Source organism: Notolepis coatsorum, assembly GCF_963971535.1.
Source record: "Notolepis coatsorum genome assembly, chromosome: 15".
In the NCBI taxonomy this organism is placed as follows: domain Eukaryota; kingdom Metazoa; phylum Chordata; class Actinopteri; order Aulopiformes; family Paralepididae; genus Notolepis; species Notolepis coatsorum.
In genome coordinates, this window is record NC_140179.1 from 56959128 (window position 1) to 56977092 (window position 17965).

General features: G+C 41.2%; 1 protein-coding gene across 1 annotated transcript in view; it reads right to left on the reverse strand.

Moving 5' to 3' along the window:
- Positions 1-5606: 5606 nt before the first annotated feature.
- The window catches only part of ttyh2 (tweety family member 2), a 260383-nt gene continuing 248024 nt past the window's right edge, over positions 5607-17965 (reverse strand). The window contains 3 exon segments of the mRNA XM_084330305.1: positions 5607-5901; positions 15196-15274; positions 16196-16381. Coding sequence (XP_084186431.1) covers positions 5821-5901; positions 15196-15274; positions 16196-16381 — 346 coding nt within the window. The 3' untranslated portion in view covers positions 5607-5820.

Sequence of the window (17965 nt, forward strand, 5' to 3'; positions counted from 1 at the left end):
TAGGTGAGACACACACTAATATGGTAATAATATGTAGGTTATTGATCAATGAATGTATTGATAAATAAATGTATATTACAAATGATACACCAGTAGAAGTCATGTTATTTCCTCATTGTCCTTGCTGTGTCGCCTGTCTGCCTAAAAAAAATAGGATTGAGGCGATATTTAGCCAGGCGACAGAACACAGAAGTTGCTGCGCGATCGTCACTCGGAAAATCTCCTGCTGTGTGGCTTCTCTCATTCATAACAAAGGTTAGAGCAATAGCCCCTCCAAAGGTCTGTGAACGTCCCTGGGTGAGACACACACTATCTCTCATGTTGTGTACATAAATATATATATATACATACTAGCCTGACTGTCCTTATTGTGATTATGTGGTTATGTGATTTATGATTATGTGTGTGTGCCTGCCATATGTGTGAATGAATGAAAACTTTATTTAAGATTGCAGAATGGGTACAATACAATACAACCCTGCTAATGTTAGCATATTTAACTATATTATAGTTTTAATTTGTATTCATTTATAAATGTATAAACTGTTGATTGATATGCACTGTCCCTGATCAAATAAACTGAGTAAACTAAACGAAACATAAACTAACCAAAAAGTTAGAACTGTTGTTGTGTGAAAAGGATGATCTGTCCTCCTCCTCTATATCAACAAAATCAAGCCATTTCAGATGCAATCGGATAGTTTGGTTCTTACCTCGTCTGTCCTCTTAGGAATGGATCACATTGAAGTGCAACGTTGTTGACTAACTTTGTGTTCCTCAATATTTAGATGTCTCTCTAACGTTTCCCTGGATTCACAAACCAGCTGAGTTTAGTTTACTGTAACCAAGCAACGCTTCTGAATACACCTCTCACGGGTGACGTATTTCCGGAACCGGCTGCCGCGACCACCGCTCCTACTGTAGCTTCGTCTGTGGTCCATGCAGATGCAGCTGTGGTCGCGTGAACAAAGCATTATAATATACATTTCTCCCTTATAAAGCAGTGGATTTTGAATTTTAAACGGCAGTTTAAAAAGGGAAAATCGCTAGCCAAAACTAGCTTAGCGTTGCAGCAGATCAGGTCACCAGCGTCAGTGCACTTCTTCTTCTTCTTTTGGCTTTCCGGCAGTCTAGACGCCCGTCGGCGTATTGCTGCCTCACACCGATTGTTTTTAGGTACTGCACAATTCTGTGTCCTTACACCTTATGATGCAGGCCTGCCAGTGTCCACAAGAAACTCCATGACAGCTTCCACCACTGCCCTTTGCTGTTCCTCAGGTCCTAATATACTCTTCAGAGAGATGCAAGGCATCGCTGCATCTAGCAGTGCATACTCTGTCTGACTGCAACATAATCAGGTCATTTAGGATGAGCAAGTTGGCTTTAAAAAATTATAACATTAAGAAAGCATAACATACTGAAACGCAATTGTCCCATTAATCCCACATGCAGTAGTTAGTATCAAGGACAAAATGACTGGTCGATTAAGAAATTAAGATACATTCATTTCTGCCAAGTATTTGCACCGGGTCATAAAAATGACGTGCCCACCGGACCGCCAAATTGATATGTAAAATGGATCAAGATACTTCTAGTGAATTAAATATGAGTAACATTGAATCATTCCAAAATGTTCTAGAAATAAATACAATGATTGTAACCGGATGTAATCATCTCAGAAACAGAAAATTATACTCAAAAGTATTTTTTTTTAATTAAATTCACAATTATACCCCAGAGCCTGGGGTCACACACAAAATTAAGCACCACTCTCAATGGCTGTACAGTGTCACATGCACTCAAACAAACAATGACATACGATGAAATAATAATAATACAAAATAAAGAATTATACATATGATGTATATCCCTATGCAATCAAAACATTATTGAACAAACTATGAATGTATTCTTTAGGCGAGTTCTATAAATTGTAGAAAGAATTAGTGGAGTTAAATGAACAAACTTGTTATGTTAGTTAGGGCTGCACGACTTTCCAAGAGATGGCGAAAATTTGCTTTGCATGGGTATTGGTTGAATTATATAATATGCATAAAACACAGCCTTGCTGTGCCAATGGCCCATGTGAATAATTGTGTTATAATCTTTTTCTTTGCAAAGCCAGCCAAAAGTAAAAAATAAAATAAAAAAACGTTTTAAATAAAAATAATTCTAAAAGTGGTACATTGAGACAACTGAAATAAAACATTTAAACTGCATTTTAAATGAACTCACAACAAAATATGACAGAAATCTGTTATTGTACAAGTTATTTACAGAGGTCTTGGTCTGAAAAGTCTCCATCTTAAAAAAAAAAAAAAAAAAGAAGACTATTCAAAGTGTACGTGTATGCATGTGTGTGTGTGTAATTGCAATATGAACGTGGTCACCGACATGACATAATAATACCCTCTGTGTACACAGTGTTGTGTTTTGTGCTTCACAATTATCAAGCATAAAGAACAGTACACATAAATATGGCACGTGTAGCAGTAACCCGACTCTGAGATTATACACGTTTCCTTTTTTCTGAAGACTCGAATAAATGCCCTGAAGAAAATGCAGTGCTCCTCATCAAGGCTTTTGAAGAAGACGTTGAAAGGGGAACATAATGTTTATAAGCAGGAGTGGGACAGACTCTTGGGGAGAATCTGCGGGATTGCTGAAACAAGGGGAGTGGTCATAGGCACACAAAAACATGCTTCCATGTTCCAACGAGATGTTTCAATAGGGAGGTGTAGTGGTTACGTCATTGCCGTTTTTCGTGTTCCACCCTCTGTCCAATGCAATGTATTTCCCCATTGCCCATTTCTAAATTGTCTCGTTTAAAACAAATAAAGCATTAACATTTGCATGGTGTAGCTTTCTGTGCGTATTCATCCACAATCTATAGCTCAACATGAAAATATTCGCAATTAATCATAAAAAGAAAATCGGCAAATTTTATTTCAACCAAAAATGCTTAAACAATAATGTTAGTGATAGAAGGGAACTCATTTTGGGCAAAAATGGAAAGCTTTTAAATTTTAATGCGGCAGAATTGTTACAATAGCCGAGAATCCATTTTCCCAATGATAAAACCCTATACGGGTGGAACAATCAGTGACGTGACGTCAGACTACACCTCCCTATTCAATGGATCGTTATTATCAGCAGTATTGTATAGAAATTAATCGTTTATGTCAATGGTTCCCAACGTGTGAGGTGCGACCCCCCCCCCCCCCCCCCCAGTGGGGCGTAGAGGTACTGCAGAGTCTACCAAAACGCCATAAACACCAATGTCAACAAAAATGAACTGACTGTTATATGACTACTGGCGAAGCGTCTTTGCTTTACGGCCCTGAGGACCCCTGGCTGTTTTCACGTGAAATTCAGACTCGGAAAGGGTGAGCATGGCCACTACACCGGGTTATATACTACCGGAAGTGGGCATGGCTACGTAGATGTTAACCCTTTCACTGCCGCACTACCAAACGGTTAACCCTTTCACTGCGACAACACACATGTTAACCCTTTCACTGCCGCACTACAGGCGGTTACCCCTTTAACTGCCGCACGACATAAGGTTAACCCTTTACTATCACACAACCGGCGGCGAGCGTAGTCCAATAGGCGAAGCAAGACGATTTGCCAGTAACTAGGGTTATAGGATAACCTTCGTCATGTGTTATTCTTTATACAGAGCACATTCAGAAGCTTAAATAGGTTTTGCCACAAAATGTTGAGGCAAATGATTAGGCTAATTATTATTATTTGAATGAAAATAAATCTCATATCTCCTAAGCTTTTGTTCATTTTCAAATACAATTTAAATCTATAATTGTGTCTTTGTGTTATGTTAATCTTGTCTTGTTAGTAGTAGAGGAAATGGCATGTTTGTAGCCAAAACATTATTCTAGCCTACATCTAGGTGGGGACCAGGTTAGGTGGGGGCTGGAAAATATTTCAATTACCCAATATTTCAACTACACTAATATCCAACTACCCAAGTGCAGGGCCTGAATGAAAAGGTTTGGGAACCACTGGTTTAAGTCATTTTTAAAGTTGCTTATTTTTATTTTTTTTACCCAATTTAATCTGAATGACTCAAGCGAGTGTAGAGAAACAATTCACTGTTCGCACAATTCACTCTCCACATAATTTCACATACGGACGATGAATGCAAAATCGCTTGTAGCCGAATCGCTTCATTGTCATTTCACTTCCTGGTAAATCTTTACTATTTTTCATCAAAAGTTTAAAACATGTTGTGTTAGCAACCAACACCTGGAACTAAATAAGAAAGCAATTTCAATAGGGAGGTGTAGTGGTTACGTCATTGCCGTTTTTCGTGTTCCACCCTCTGTCCAACGCAATGTATCATTGCCCATTTCTAAATCGTCTTGTTTAAAACAAATAAAGCATTAACATTTGCATGGTGTAGCTTTCTGTGTGCGTATTCATCCACAATCTATAGCTCAACATGAAAATATTCGCAATTAATCATAAAAAGAAAATCGCCACATTTTATTTTAACCAAAAATGCTTAAACAATAATGTTAGTGATAGAAGGGAACTCATTTTCTGCAAAAATGGAAAGCTTTTCAATTAGCATGCGGCAGAATTGTTACAATAGCCGATAATCCATTTTCCCAATGATAAATCCCTATACGGGTGGAACAACCAGTGACGTCAGATTACACCTCCCTCATACATCATCAATTAAAAAATTAAAGATAAAAAACACCTTTTCAACAGGGATCGTCAACAGACAGACACATTATGGGATGATACAGGTATGCATGATACAACAGCTGTGATTCCACATTCCACCTGGAGTCAAGTCAATATTACACAAACAAGTGTACTACACACAGTATATGCCCTAATCCACGGGACACATTTCCCAGTACATAGACCAGGGTTCCCACAGACATTGCAAAATTAAATTCAAGGACTTTCAAGTACTTTCCTAAGCATTATTTTTCATTTTAAAATGGCACATTAAAAGGATAGGTACAATTCACTTTTAAATTCTGTTTTTTATATAAAAGAAAAAAAATGTATCCAATATGTATGGCTTAAAACCAATTTCCGACAATTAGTTACACTTTAAATAAAACATTTCTTGATTCAGAAAATCTTTATCATGGATGAGCAAAACTTTCAATGAGAATGGTTGATTTGAATTTCAAGGACTTTTTAAGCACCTCGTAATTTTTTTTGCCGTTTTCAAGGAATTCCAGGCCTTGACTTACATTTTTTTCTTTTCTTTTACACACTTCAAGGACCTTGCGCGAACCCTGCATATACTGTACTGAAAAATGTACGTGGAACAATTAAAAGAGTGAATCAATCCGCTTCTAAAACCATGAGTGACTTCAGATGACTCCTGGAGGCGGTTCTAAAACCTTGAGTGACAGATGTCAGATGACTCCTGGAGGCGGTTCTAAAACCTTGAGTGACAAATGTCAAATGACTCCTGGAGGCGGAGCTGGTGACCCGGTGTTGGGCAGCGGCCGCGCCTTCCCGTTGTGATTGACACCATCAGGTCATATCACTGTGGGAATACTCTCTCCACCACAAACTGTGTGTGTGTGTCTGTTGTGTGTGTGTGTGTGTGTGTGTGTGTGTGTGTGTGTGTGTGTGTGTGTGTGTGTGTGTGTGTGTGTGTGTGTGTGTGTGTGTGTGTGTGGTCACACATGCTCGGGGGAGTCCCTCTTGAAGAGATGAGCCGAGGAGAGAAGATGGAGGGAGGGAGGAAGAGAGGGAGGAGGAGGAGGAGGAGGAGGAGGAGGAGGAGGAGGAGGAGGAGGAGGAGGAGGAGGAGGAGATGGCGATCTACACCTGGAAGTCGCTCCCAAAGTGTCTCCTCTGTTCCTCTGTCATAGAGAGGTAGGTGGCTCTCATACTGGGAGAATACTGTGAAGGAACAGGAGCCACAATAAGAACAGACAAAATATTAAGAAATATCATAGTAAACTGGTTCGTATTGATATGAACTATAGACTTAAACAGGCCGGTTTTGAAACACATGGATTTAAAGCCTGGAGTCCTGGAGTTACAATACCTCTCAATGGAGATTGGAGAAAGAAAGAAAAAAAATAAGTATAGGACTATGGGCTCAAGCCATGCCTGTCAAACTGAGCCTGTTGAGATAATGGTATGTTTCAATTTGAGGAAACAAATAATGTTTTATTGGGGAAGGAATCGCAGACACACAGGAATCACCGGGAATTGTTTCTCGTCGCATGACTGCTGTAGCCTGTGTGTGGCAAACGCCAGGTGATTGTGTGTGGCAAAATGAAAAGAAAGAAAGAGAGAAAGAAAGAAAGAAAGAAAGAAAGAAAGAAAGAAAGAAAGAAAGAAAGAAAGAAAGAAAGAAAGAAAGAAAGAAAGAAAGAAAGAAAGAAAGAAAGAAAGAAACAATAATTATATGTTTCCAATTCAAAATCCCATTGTCTCAACATGCTTCTTGGGTACAGCCACACAAGGGGAACGTGGTTACCTGGCATTCTATGTACAACATAGTGTATAAAGTGTGGGGGCGACATTGTGCTCAACCCCTTGTCCCTCTGACGCCAACGAGGGACGATGAAAGGTGGACATAAAGTACCCGGGGGGCTGTGTGTGAATTACTCTGAGATGTACAGTGAGGGGAAACTGTGATATCACTCACGCAGCGAACCTTTAGAAGCCACGGCCCTTACTGAAAATCCCATGTGAATTTTGCACGTGAAGAATCTAGTTATCACAGACGTGTGTTTGTCCACGTGTGCTTACGTGAATTAGTTCACACATGCAATTTTTCCATGGCGTTACGCGAGAAACTTTGGCTTTAAAAGGAACACACCGACATTATGGGAAAGGCGCTTCTCCAGAGCCAGACAAGAAGAAATATCAATTTATTCTCTGTACGTTCAGTAGAAAGCTATCCAGCTGCTAGCCGATATGGACCAGCTAGCTTAGCTGTTGGCCAAAAACACCTCTCCCAGAGTTTTAAGCAGTGTTGGGCAAGTTACTTTAAAAAAGTAACTAGTTACAGTTACTAGTTACTTCTTCCAAAAAGTAACTAAATTACTTACTCAGTTACAAATTATAAAAGTAACTAGTTACTTCAGAAAGTAACTATTGCGTTACTTTCAAGTACATTTTTTACATGATTGATTGATTGATTGATTGATTGATTGAAAAGTTTATTAACAGATTGCAGAATGGGTACAGTACAGTACAGCTCAATACATACAATTGTTAAGGGGATGCAGACCAGAGAAAGACTTTCGACTTGTTTACATCAGGGTCCCCCATTTTCAATTCATCATAACATATATGACATACATGACATACAGATAGACAGTACTGCTACATCTATACATTTATGACATATCAGATTTGCAAATACAGTACTGTTTGTGATACAAAAGTGTCCAGAAAAGGAGTGTATATACATTTGGCATAGAAACTGTACATTGGAGGAGGTTGGTTGGGTGGGGTGGGGTTGGGTGGGTTGGGTGAGGGCTGTACATTGGAGGTGGGGGGGGGGGGGGGGGGGGTTGGGAAGGAGACACACACACATTTTACACTGTACATTGGAATATTGACAAAGCCTTACTTGGTCATTTACTGTACAACTAGGTTAGGACATTTGTAGGGGCCAGTTTCGAATTGCAGTCTCACGTAGGTGTTTTTTGAGAGTGTTTTTGAAGGTGGGTAGTGATTCACATTCCTTTACAGCTTTAGGCAGGGCGTTCCACATTGATGTGGCATAATTGCGAAACGTGTTTAGTCCCTTGCTTGATCCGAATCTGGGTTTTACATGATTTGTGGAGCTCCCTCTGGTGTTGTGATCGTGGTATTCACTGACCTTTGGGAAGTATTTTGACATGTACATGGGTACCTTGGTCGCGTAGTGTATCTTGTAGACCAGGCCCATTGCAAGTTGCTGTACTCTGTCGTCTACTCTAAGCCATCCTAGGTTGTCAAAGTGGGCAGGGGTGAGGTGGGTTCTAGGAGTCAGGTCAAGTAGTAGTCTGACTAGCTTGTTTTGAGATGTTTGTAATTTGTTTTTTAGTGCCTTTGAGGTGCTTTGGTACCATGAGGTGCAAGCATAGTCGTAGTACCCTTGAATGAGTGCTCCTGCTAGAGTCTTCAGGGTATTCTTGTTTACCAGAGCGGAGATCCGGTACAAGAATCGCGTTCGTTGGTTGACTTTTTTTATTACATTGGATGCCATTTTGTCACAGGAAAGATTAGCCTCTAGGATGGAACCCAGGTAGGTAATTTCATCTTTCCTTGGGATAATATTGTCACCCACTGTAACCGAGAAGCCGTCGGTCTTGCTGAGTTTGTTATTTGAACCGAAGAGAATGGACTCTGTTTTGCCCATGTGTAATGATAGTTTGTTGTCGGCGAGCCATATGCAGATTTTGCCTAGTTCCGAGCTGAGGGCTTTTTCAAAAAACAAAAACATAAACAACATACACAAATCTAAACTATTTTAATGTTGCTGTGGGACAAAGTGAGACTAGCCTCCAATCAAATGCCATGTATGTAGATATTATAATTACTACCGGTATGTTTATATAGTGGATCATACCAATACAAACACAATAGATGTTTTGGAACTTTTGATATGTATTGCCCCTCAACAGGCCACAACTGGGCAACATTAAATTATGCTTGTTAGCACTATACCAAAAATAAATAACAAATATATACTGATTGATTGAACATTTTAATTAACAGATTGCAGAATAGGTACAGTACAGTACAGCTCAATACACACAATTGTTAAGGGGATGCAGACCAGAGAAAGACTTTCGTCTTGTTTACATCAGGGTCCCCCATTTTCAATTCATGACATTTATGACATACACAACATACAGATATAAGAATCTAATCTAATCATCTAAACTAATCTAATCATGACATTTAAGACATGCATGACATACAGATATATATATCTCTGAGCACCTGAAGACTGTGCTATTAAACCAGGAAGTGCAGCACTAATGTTGATAAGGCTGTCAGCACTGGCAGTAGAGCCTCCACTACTGTAGTGCCCTGCGCTGCAACACAACAAACACAAGAGTGAACAAAAAACGCTCATGGACCCGCGGTCTGTCGTTGACTGCTCGCTTGTGTTGTTCGTTGGATTCGTTTTGGATTATTTGGGCTCGCCAAACAAACTATCAAAACGTACACGGACCCGCGGTCTGTCGTTGACTGAGTCGCTTGTGTTGTCGCTGTGAGGATGCTTTCGAACACCCGCCCACCTCTACCTCTGATTGGCTTACCATGACATTTTACTCAAACTCAGCCAATCGTCAGCATGTATGCGCTTGTCTCGTGCACTGCCCAGGAAGAACAGTAGACTATTGCCTCTCGGCGCAGAGATCTGTCTGATGAAAAAAACAGCTTCAATCATAGTAACGCGCCGCATTTTTTGGCAGTAACGGTAACGGCGTTATTAAGATTGGAAGAGTAATCCGTTAGATTACTTGTTACTGAAAAAACTAACGCCGTCAGTAACGCCGTTATTTATAACACCGTTATTCCCATCACTGGTTTTAAGCTAGGCTAGCGGTCCGTATCCGCTTCCATTCATTTGTGCTAAACTAGGCTAAGCTTGTAGCCGGATAGCTTCACACAGTAATATGTCAGTTGCCACACCAGGTAAAGTAGGACCTGCTGTATGCCAACACCAAGGAGGCTTTACAGCTCCTCTCCACTGCCACAGCTGGGTCGGTCGGATCACAACCTGGTTCACCTCAACCCCACCACCATCTGTGGTGCTGAATTTCCCTCGGGATCAATAAAGTACTTCTATTCTATACTATATTCTATTTCTACCGAACGCACAGAGAGGAAATTGTTATCCATCTTCTTGTGTAACTCTGGTGGAGAAGACGGTAATCAACTTTCACGTAATGTCGGCGTGTTTCTTTAATTTCACAGGTGAAATTCACGTCTCTTTCCTGTAAGTGGAATATAGGAGGACCGCAAACCAGGAGGACAACAGACATCTATAGCGCCACCCGGTGCGTCGCGCCTCACGGCAGCAGAAGCTGTAGGATCAGATGCAGGGAGGTTCAACACATGCACACACTGAGGCAACAGGAGAACGTGTGTGTGTGTGTGTGTGTGTGTGCGTGCGTGTGTGTGTGTGTGTGTGTGTGTGTGCCCAGGGACACCACTACTACAGTACCACCCTCTAAACACCTGGGGGCGGTGACAAAACCTTACAAGGTCAAACGGCACTCTGGGATAAGAGTAATGGTTAAGAGGTGATTTCAAAGCCATGCCAAACAGGGTAGATTGCAGAGGAACCAAATGGAATTAAAGGGGAATTCCACTCATTAAAAAATAAAATAAAGAAAGTCCAATATTTGTGACGTAACGTGCACCACTATTTCCTAAAGCTAGAAATCACATAGACAATGTTTACTTGATGTCACCATACGGTAGTTTAAAATCTGGGGCTGCTCCATAGACGGTGAATGGGGCACTGACTCTATGGGCCGATAACATGTGTGTGTGGGCTCTTAAACCAAAAGGAGGTTTTATTTCTTGTTAAGCGCAGTTATTTTTAATATTCTTTTCTTTTTACTTATCATTATACTATATTCTATTGTGCTCCTTATTTAATTGAGTTGATATCCCATTTTATTTTATTCCACCTTTTTATTTGACAGTTGTTCAGCCCTGGCCTATTTTTATTTCATAATTCTATTCTATTCTATTGTGCTTCTATCTTAATTGAGTTCAAATTCCTTTTTATTTTATTTTACTTTTACTATTAACACCTTTTTATTTTATTATCTGTCCGTTAATGTTGCACCGAAAACGACCAAAGCAAATTCATTGTATGTGAAAAACTACCTGGCAATAAAGACCTTTCTGATTCTGAGTCGGCAATATGAGAATAAACACCTTGTCTGGGTGTGAGAACTTAACCCTTTCACTGCCACACGACAGAAGGTTAACCCTTTACTATCACACAACCGACGGCGATGCTCCATCATTAGCATCATTAGCTCTGCTGTAACGACCCCAGGCCCAGCCCTTTGTGGGCCTGTTATGATCAGAAAGACATTGGACATTCCCTACCTCCTGTCAGTGGTCTCATGGCACACTCTAGTGGGCACCATCAGACGGTGCAGGCGTCCATTTAGTCTGTTCTCACAAATGTGCTTAATGTAATTAATTGTTTGAGTAATGTAATTTCATTGTGTGTGTTGTTGACCTTCCCTTACCTTGTGTGATGTGGTTCCCCTGTTTTGGTTTTGTGTTTGTGAGATTGCTTTGGTGTTTAGTTGGTGTTAAATGTTTTAGACTGGCCTGCCAGGTGTTTTCAATCATGATTAGTCTAGGTATTTAAGTGTGTGTCTTTCTCTCCTCGTCGTGGCGTCATTTCCTCCAGTTCCTCTGTGTTCCCCTGCTCGTCGTGTCTCCTGTCTTCTCCCATGCCTTGCTGTCTTTGTTTTGAGTCATTGTAAGTAAGCTTAGTATTCCGTTTTGTGCATCTTTGTTTTCTCGTTGTCCCAGTTCGTTTTGTATGTTGTGCCAGCGCCGCGTTGCCCTTTGTTTTGTTTGTCCCGGTATTATTATTCATGCTCCAGTTATTCTCTAATAAATAAATCCCAGTATCTGAGAAGAGCAACTGCCGTCTCCATTTCCTCCATTCATTAGTCATTGTCCGCAGTATTGGGTTCTCTCTCCTCTCCACACTACCCCCATTCGTAACACTCTGCGGCTAACCTTCTGTATTGTCACAGTGAAAGGGTTAACCGGCTGTCGTATGGCAGTGAAAGGGTTAACTTGACCTGTTATGGCTCCACTAAGTCAGCGTAGCCCAGTCTGAGCAGCTCAGGATCTGATATCACATGTTCTTTCTGATTTCTGGCTTCAGGAGAGAGCGGTGTGTGTGTGTTAAAAACCTTGACTCGTCTGTCCCGGGCACAGGGATAACCAATGCGAATTAGTAAAACGGGTGGCATTCCCCTTTAAAGTAAATAAAGGTTTATTAAAAAAAATTAAAAAAAAGGAGATGCAACAGAAGGAAGGTGAGGGAATCTCTCCTGTTGGGAGTTCAAAAGGAATACTAGCAACCACTTACTCTGTTTCTATATTGCTGAGTGTAAACCTCCAAAAGTTGATAAAAAATAAGAAGGAAGTAATAAATGAAAGATACAAACAAACATAGAAAAAACAAACAAACGTAGAAAAAACAAACAAACATAGAAACGACAAACAAAATATAAAAGAAGCTGTTAGCTGAAAAAGTATAGTGGCTGCAAAGTTGTTGTGTATAGAGTCTGTACAGTAATAATTTGTAACTAATTAGAGGCTGGTACTTTGCAATTACTTTATCAAAGTATTTGCATGCAATGGTATAGAATTTGTATTATTATTATTCATAATAATAATAAATAATGTTGAAATAATATGTATTTAAAGTGCATATCTTTCCTGCTCTAGTTGTTGATCAAGTTCAGTAGTCTTAGAGGGGAACGTTACCCACTTTATTCACATAGTATCAGGGTTCCCACAGACATTGCAAAATGAAATTCAATGACTTTCAAGTACTTTTCCAAGCACTATTTTTCATTTTAAAAGGGCATTTGAAATGATACAATTAACTTTTAAATGCGTTTTTTATTGAAAAACTGTACTGATCTAATATGTATGGCTTAAAACCAATTTCCGACAATTAGTTACACTAAAAAAAATTATTTCTTGCTTCAAAACAATTTGATCATGGATGAACAAAAGCACCTTGTTAAAAAAATTGGCTGTTTTCAAGGAATTCCAGGCCTTGACTTCTTTTTTTCAAAAACCAAGCACTTTAAGCACTTCAAGGACCTTGTGTGAACCCTGTAGTATGTTCTTCCTGTGACCCGGGACAGGGCCGCCAGTCTGTGTGAACCGCTCTCTCCTAAAGCTAGAGATCAGAGAGAGAGAACCATCCGATCCGTGAGGTCACTGGGATGTAAAGATCTGCGGCTGCTCCACAGACAATGGGTCTCATTCTCCAATGGACTTAAGACAAAAAAATTGCCCTTAGGGCCATTTAAGACATCTTAGATTTTGGGATTCCCCAACCTAAGCTTGGATTTTATTTATTTAATTTATTTTTCCAACATCAAATGCGTAATCTTTTATCGTACAAATATTGTCATATTTATTTTAATTAGGATTAATTAATTCCAAGGAGGCCTGTAGAGTTGACATGAAGGAATCACTATGATCCCTCCCAAATAAAGCCGAATCCAAGCTTAGGGACGGTTGGGGAATCCCAAAATCTAAGATGTCTTAAATGGCCCTAAGAGCTAATTTTTTGTCTTAAGTCCGTTGGAGAATGAGACCCAATGAACTCTGACTTTATTGGGTTGTAAAATGTTTATGTGAGCTCTTACACCCAAAGTGAGGTTTATATTCTAGCAGTGTTACAAGGTCTGAACCAGAATTAAAACCCCATTTTGGCGTAAAGGCTCACATAAATATCGTGTGGCCACAAAGCCACAGAGAAGCCTCAGATTTTTACATCCCAGTGACATCACAGATTGAAGGGTTCTCTCTCTCTCTCTGATTTCTAGCTTTAGGAGAGAGTGGAGCGTGTTCAAGACATACTGACTACACTTGTCCTGGGGGCACAGGAAGAACTTATGTGAATTCTTAGAATGGGTGTCATTCCTCTTTTTAAAAAGGGAAAATACTAATGTTTCTTGGATGTGAAAGTCCACCATTCTTGTTTGACCGTGTCGGGGCTCGTGAACAGACACACTTCTGTGTTTTAGGAGCCACAAATCAAAAAGGCTTTCACATCTCACACAAACACGTGCAAATGAACACACACACACACACACACACACGTACAGTCGTACACGCACGCACACACACACACACACTCCTTTGAGAAGTTAATGTTAGTGCCAGTTTTCTTAGGCAGTTAGCCTCGCTGGTATGTGCGCCATTAGCATTAGCCATGCTTCGAGGCCTCTTTGCATTTGGAAAGAATGACAAAAAAAAAAAGTATAATAAAAAACAATTATAATGTTTTATTATTATTTTTTGCATTCGACTAAGAGGTTGGCAGTCGACTACGGCTCCTTTCGATCGATTAGTCGACTAGACGAGGTCAGCCCTAGGGGAGTCTGAGGTCGCTTTCACACAGGGGCTGTTTGGTCCGGACTTTCGGACCAGAATTCGATAGTCCGGTTTTTCGGGTCTGTGTGAATGCGCGTCGAACTCGGTCCGCGGACCAAGCAGGCGAACTCTAGTCCGCCTGAAAACGTAGGTCTCGGTTCGGCTTCATCGAACCAAATGCGAACCAAATATAGGAAGTGATTATTATTACCACTGCTCGCAGCACTCAAAACAAGCACACTGCATCTAATCTCTCTAGCTATCTATCTATATATGTCTGTGCATCTTGGGAAGAAGGAAGAAAAAACGCGGCTTATTATTATTACCGAGGCGCGCGGCTTATTATATTATTAAAACAGCTACTTGTGGGCACTCATAAAAACACCGTGGTCTACAAGTTGTTTAGCGAGAGGATGGTGGTAATGTGCTTCAATAGAACAATGGATCAATGCCATGTCAAAACTCGGCTCCGCTGATCTGGAGGGCTCCGCAGTACACACACAGACACACACACACGCGCGCGCGCACACACAGGATCGCAGCCACACACACATTTCCACTGTCCAATAGACAAGCGCCCTTTTCGACCGCGTGACATTGTTCAGAAGATCTCGGTCCGCCTCACAGATATCTGTGTGAAAGCAGGCGAACCAAATGAAGAATGCAACAATGTTGCAACTTCACCCCCAGAACCGCACCGAGTCCACCAAAACTATATGTGAAAGCGACCTGAGTACTGCTGAACTGGCCTGGGGGAGATTCCTTTGAAAGAATTCCCTGATGAGGGCAGCAAAGATATTTCTGCACAGTGTAGCTTAGTGGCTAAGATTAACCAATTCACAACTCAACAGGATCAGAAGTCTCCTCGAACCACATATACAAATAAAGATAAACACACACACACACACACACACACACACACACACACACACACTTCAAACTAATTGTACTAGGTAATGAATAAATACAAAATAAATTATCTTTAACATTATTCTAAAAGTCGATTGGCTAACTCAGAAATATGTGATGTCATAGGTAGTAGGACTTGGCCTCTGGGACCCAACGCACCGAGGGGGGAGGAGATCCTCGTCCAATCAGAGGCACATTCTCATGCCGGGGATTCCCCCCAAATAACGCTGTCTGGTTGCTGAGAGAGAGAGAGAGAGAGAGAGAGAGAGAGAAAGAGGGATGGATATATATATATATATATATAGAGAGAGAGGGAGAAATAGAGTGAGAGAGATAAAGAGAGAGATAGAGAGATAGATATAGAGAGAAAGAGTTGTGAAAGAGAGATAGAGATAAAGAGAGAGATAAAGAGAGAGAGATGGGAGAGAGAGGGAGAGAGAGAGACAGAGAAAGAGAGAAAAGAGTGAGAGATAAAGGAGAGAGATGTGAGAGAGAGAGAGAGAGAGAGGGAGAGAGATACAGAGAGAGAAAGAGAGTGAGAGAGATAAAGGAGAGAGAGAAAGAGAGAGAGAAAGAGAGAGAAATTACTATACTATATTCACATACTAACATATTTTAAACATTTTAATAATTATATTATAATCGAGATATAAACAAATAATAATATATATGAACAAATCAGGGCCGTTCCTGACCAGTCCTCGATGAGCCGTCTTTTGCCTATAGAGGTCGCCGTTTGTCAGCATTACAGATTTCACCTTTAACCCTTTCACTACCACACTACAGAAGGTTAACCTTTCACTACCACACTACAGAAGGTTAACCTTTCACTACCACACTACAGACGGTTAACCTTCTGCAGTGTGGTTGTGAAAGGGTTACCCATTTGTTGTGTGTCAGTGAAAGGGTTAACCTTCTATATTGTCGCAGTGAAAGGGTTAACCCTTTGGTAGTGTGGTAGTGAAAGGGTTAACCGTATGGGTGTATAGTATACTCACATGTATTCCGACACGGGTGCGTTGGACACGGTCTGCGTGGGGGGGGGGGCAGACTGCTCTGGTGTATAGTATACTCACATGTATTCAGACATGGGTGCGTTGGACCCGGTCTGCGTGGGGGGGGGGGGGGGGCAGACTGCTCTGGTGTATAGTATACTCACATGTATTCAGACATGGGTGCGTTGGATACGGTCTGCGTGGGGGGGGGCAGACTGCTCTGGCTCCCCATGCTGCTGCTGTAGCTGCAGAAGCTGTGCATGTTGGCGTGGCTGGGGTTCTGGCCCGCTATCCTCCTGACCCGCGGGTTGAAGGGATCCTCCTCGTCCATGTCGTCGTAATCTCGTTCCCTGGAGGAGAGACGGAGAGAGATGGAAAGAGACAGAGAGAGAGACGGAGAGAGGCGGGATGTTTATGAAAGCCCATAATGCCTACTAGAGTTGTAAAGACAGAATCGGAAATTCTGAAACATGTTCATTCCATACAGTGTATCGATGTTTAAAGCTGTATCACTGGGAAGCTGTTTGCTATGGGACTGGTGACCGACTCTCTGTGCACGTTGTGCTCTCTGAGGGCCATTGGGACTTATATGCACATGTTTTGGGATTGCCCACCAGTAGCTTGTTTTTGGAAATCCATAACAACTAAACATTCAAACATATGTAACCTAACAATCCCACTTACGGCAGCAACACTACTTCTAAACGATATATCATCACTACCAGCATCCATACAACAGAAAAGAATCATTCTGGCGGGCGTTACAGCAGCCAAGAAGCTGATAGCTATGAGGTGGAAGGAACCTGAGAAACTCACAATGACTAATTGGTCTCTGACACTACTGGTTGTTATCTAAGCACTATTTTTCATTTTAAACAGGCATTTAAAAGGATACAATTAACTTTTAAACGCCGTTTTCTATAGAAAAAAAAATCTGATCCAATATGTATGGTTTAAAACCAATTTCCGACAATTAGTTACACTTTAAATTAAAAAAAAATTATTTCTTGATTCAGAACAATTCATCATGGATGAAAGGAAAAATGCGAATGGTTGATTTTAATTTCAAGGACTTTTTAAGCAGCTTGTTAAAAAATTGGCTGTTTTGAAGGAATTCCAGGCCTTGACTTTTGATGTAAAAAATCAAGCACTTTAAGCACTTCAAGGACCTTGTGCGAACCCTGCATTATCTCCACCAGACGAGTCTGTGTGTCTGTCTATCCGCAGCTGATCTCGCAAACTACATGGCCGATTTGGATGACATTTTTATGATAGCCAGCCAGTCTGATAGCCAGCCAGTCTGATAGTCAGCCAGTCTAATAGTCAGCTAGCATGGTAGTCAGCCAGTCTAATAGTCAGCTAGCATGATAGTCAGCCAGTCTGATAGTCAGCTAGCATGGTAGTCAGCCAGTCTGATAGCCAGCCAGTCAAATAGTCAGCTAGCATGGTAGTCAGCCAGTCTGATAGTCAGCCAGTCTGATAGCCAGCCAGTCAAATAGTCAGCTAGCATGGTAGTCAGCCAGTCTAATAGTCAGCCAGTTTAATAGTCAGCTAGCATGGTAGTTAGCCAGTCTGATAGTCAGCCAGTTTAATAGTCAGCTAGCATGGTAGTCAGCCAGTCTGATAGCCAGCCAGTTTAATAGTCAGCTAGCATGGTAGTCAGCCAGTCTGATAGTCAGCTAGCATGGTAGTCAGCCAGTCTGATAGTCAGCTAGCATGGTAGTCAGCCAGTCTGATAGCCAGCCAGTTTAATAGTCAGCTAGCATGGTAGTCAGCCAGTCTGATAGTCAGCTAGCATGGTAGTCAGCCAGTCTGATAGTCAGCTAGCATGGTAGTCAGCCAGTCTGATAGTCAGCTAGCATGGTAGTCAGCCAGTCTGATAGCCAGCCAGCCAGCCAGGCAGGCAGGCAGGCAGGCAGAGGAAGTCAAACGGA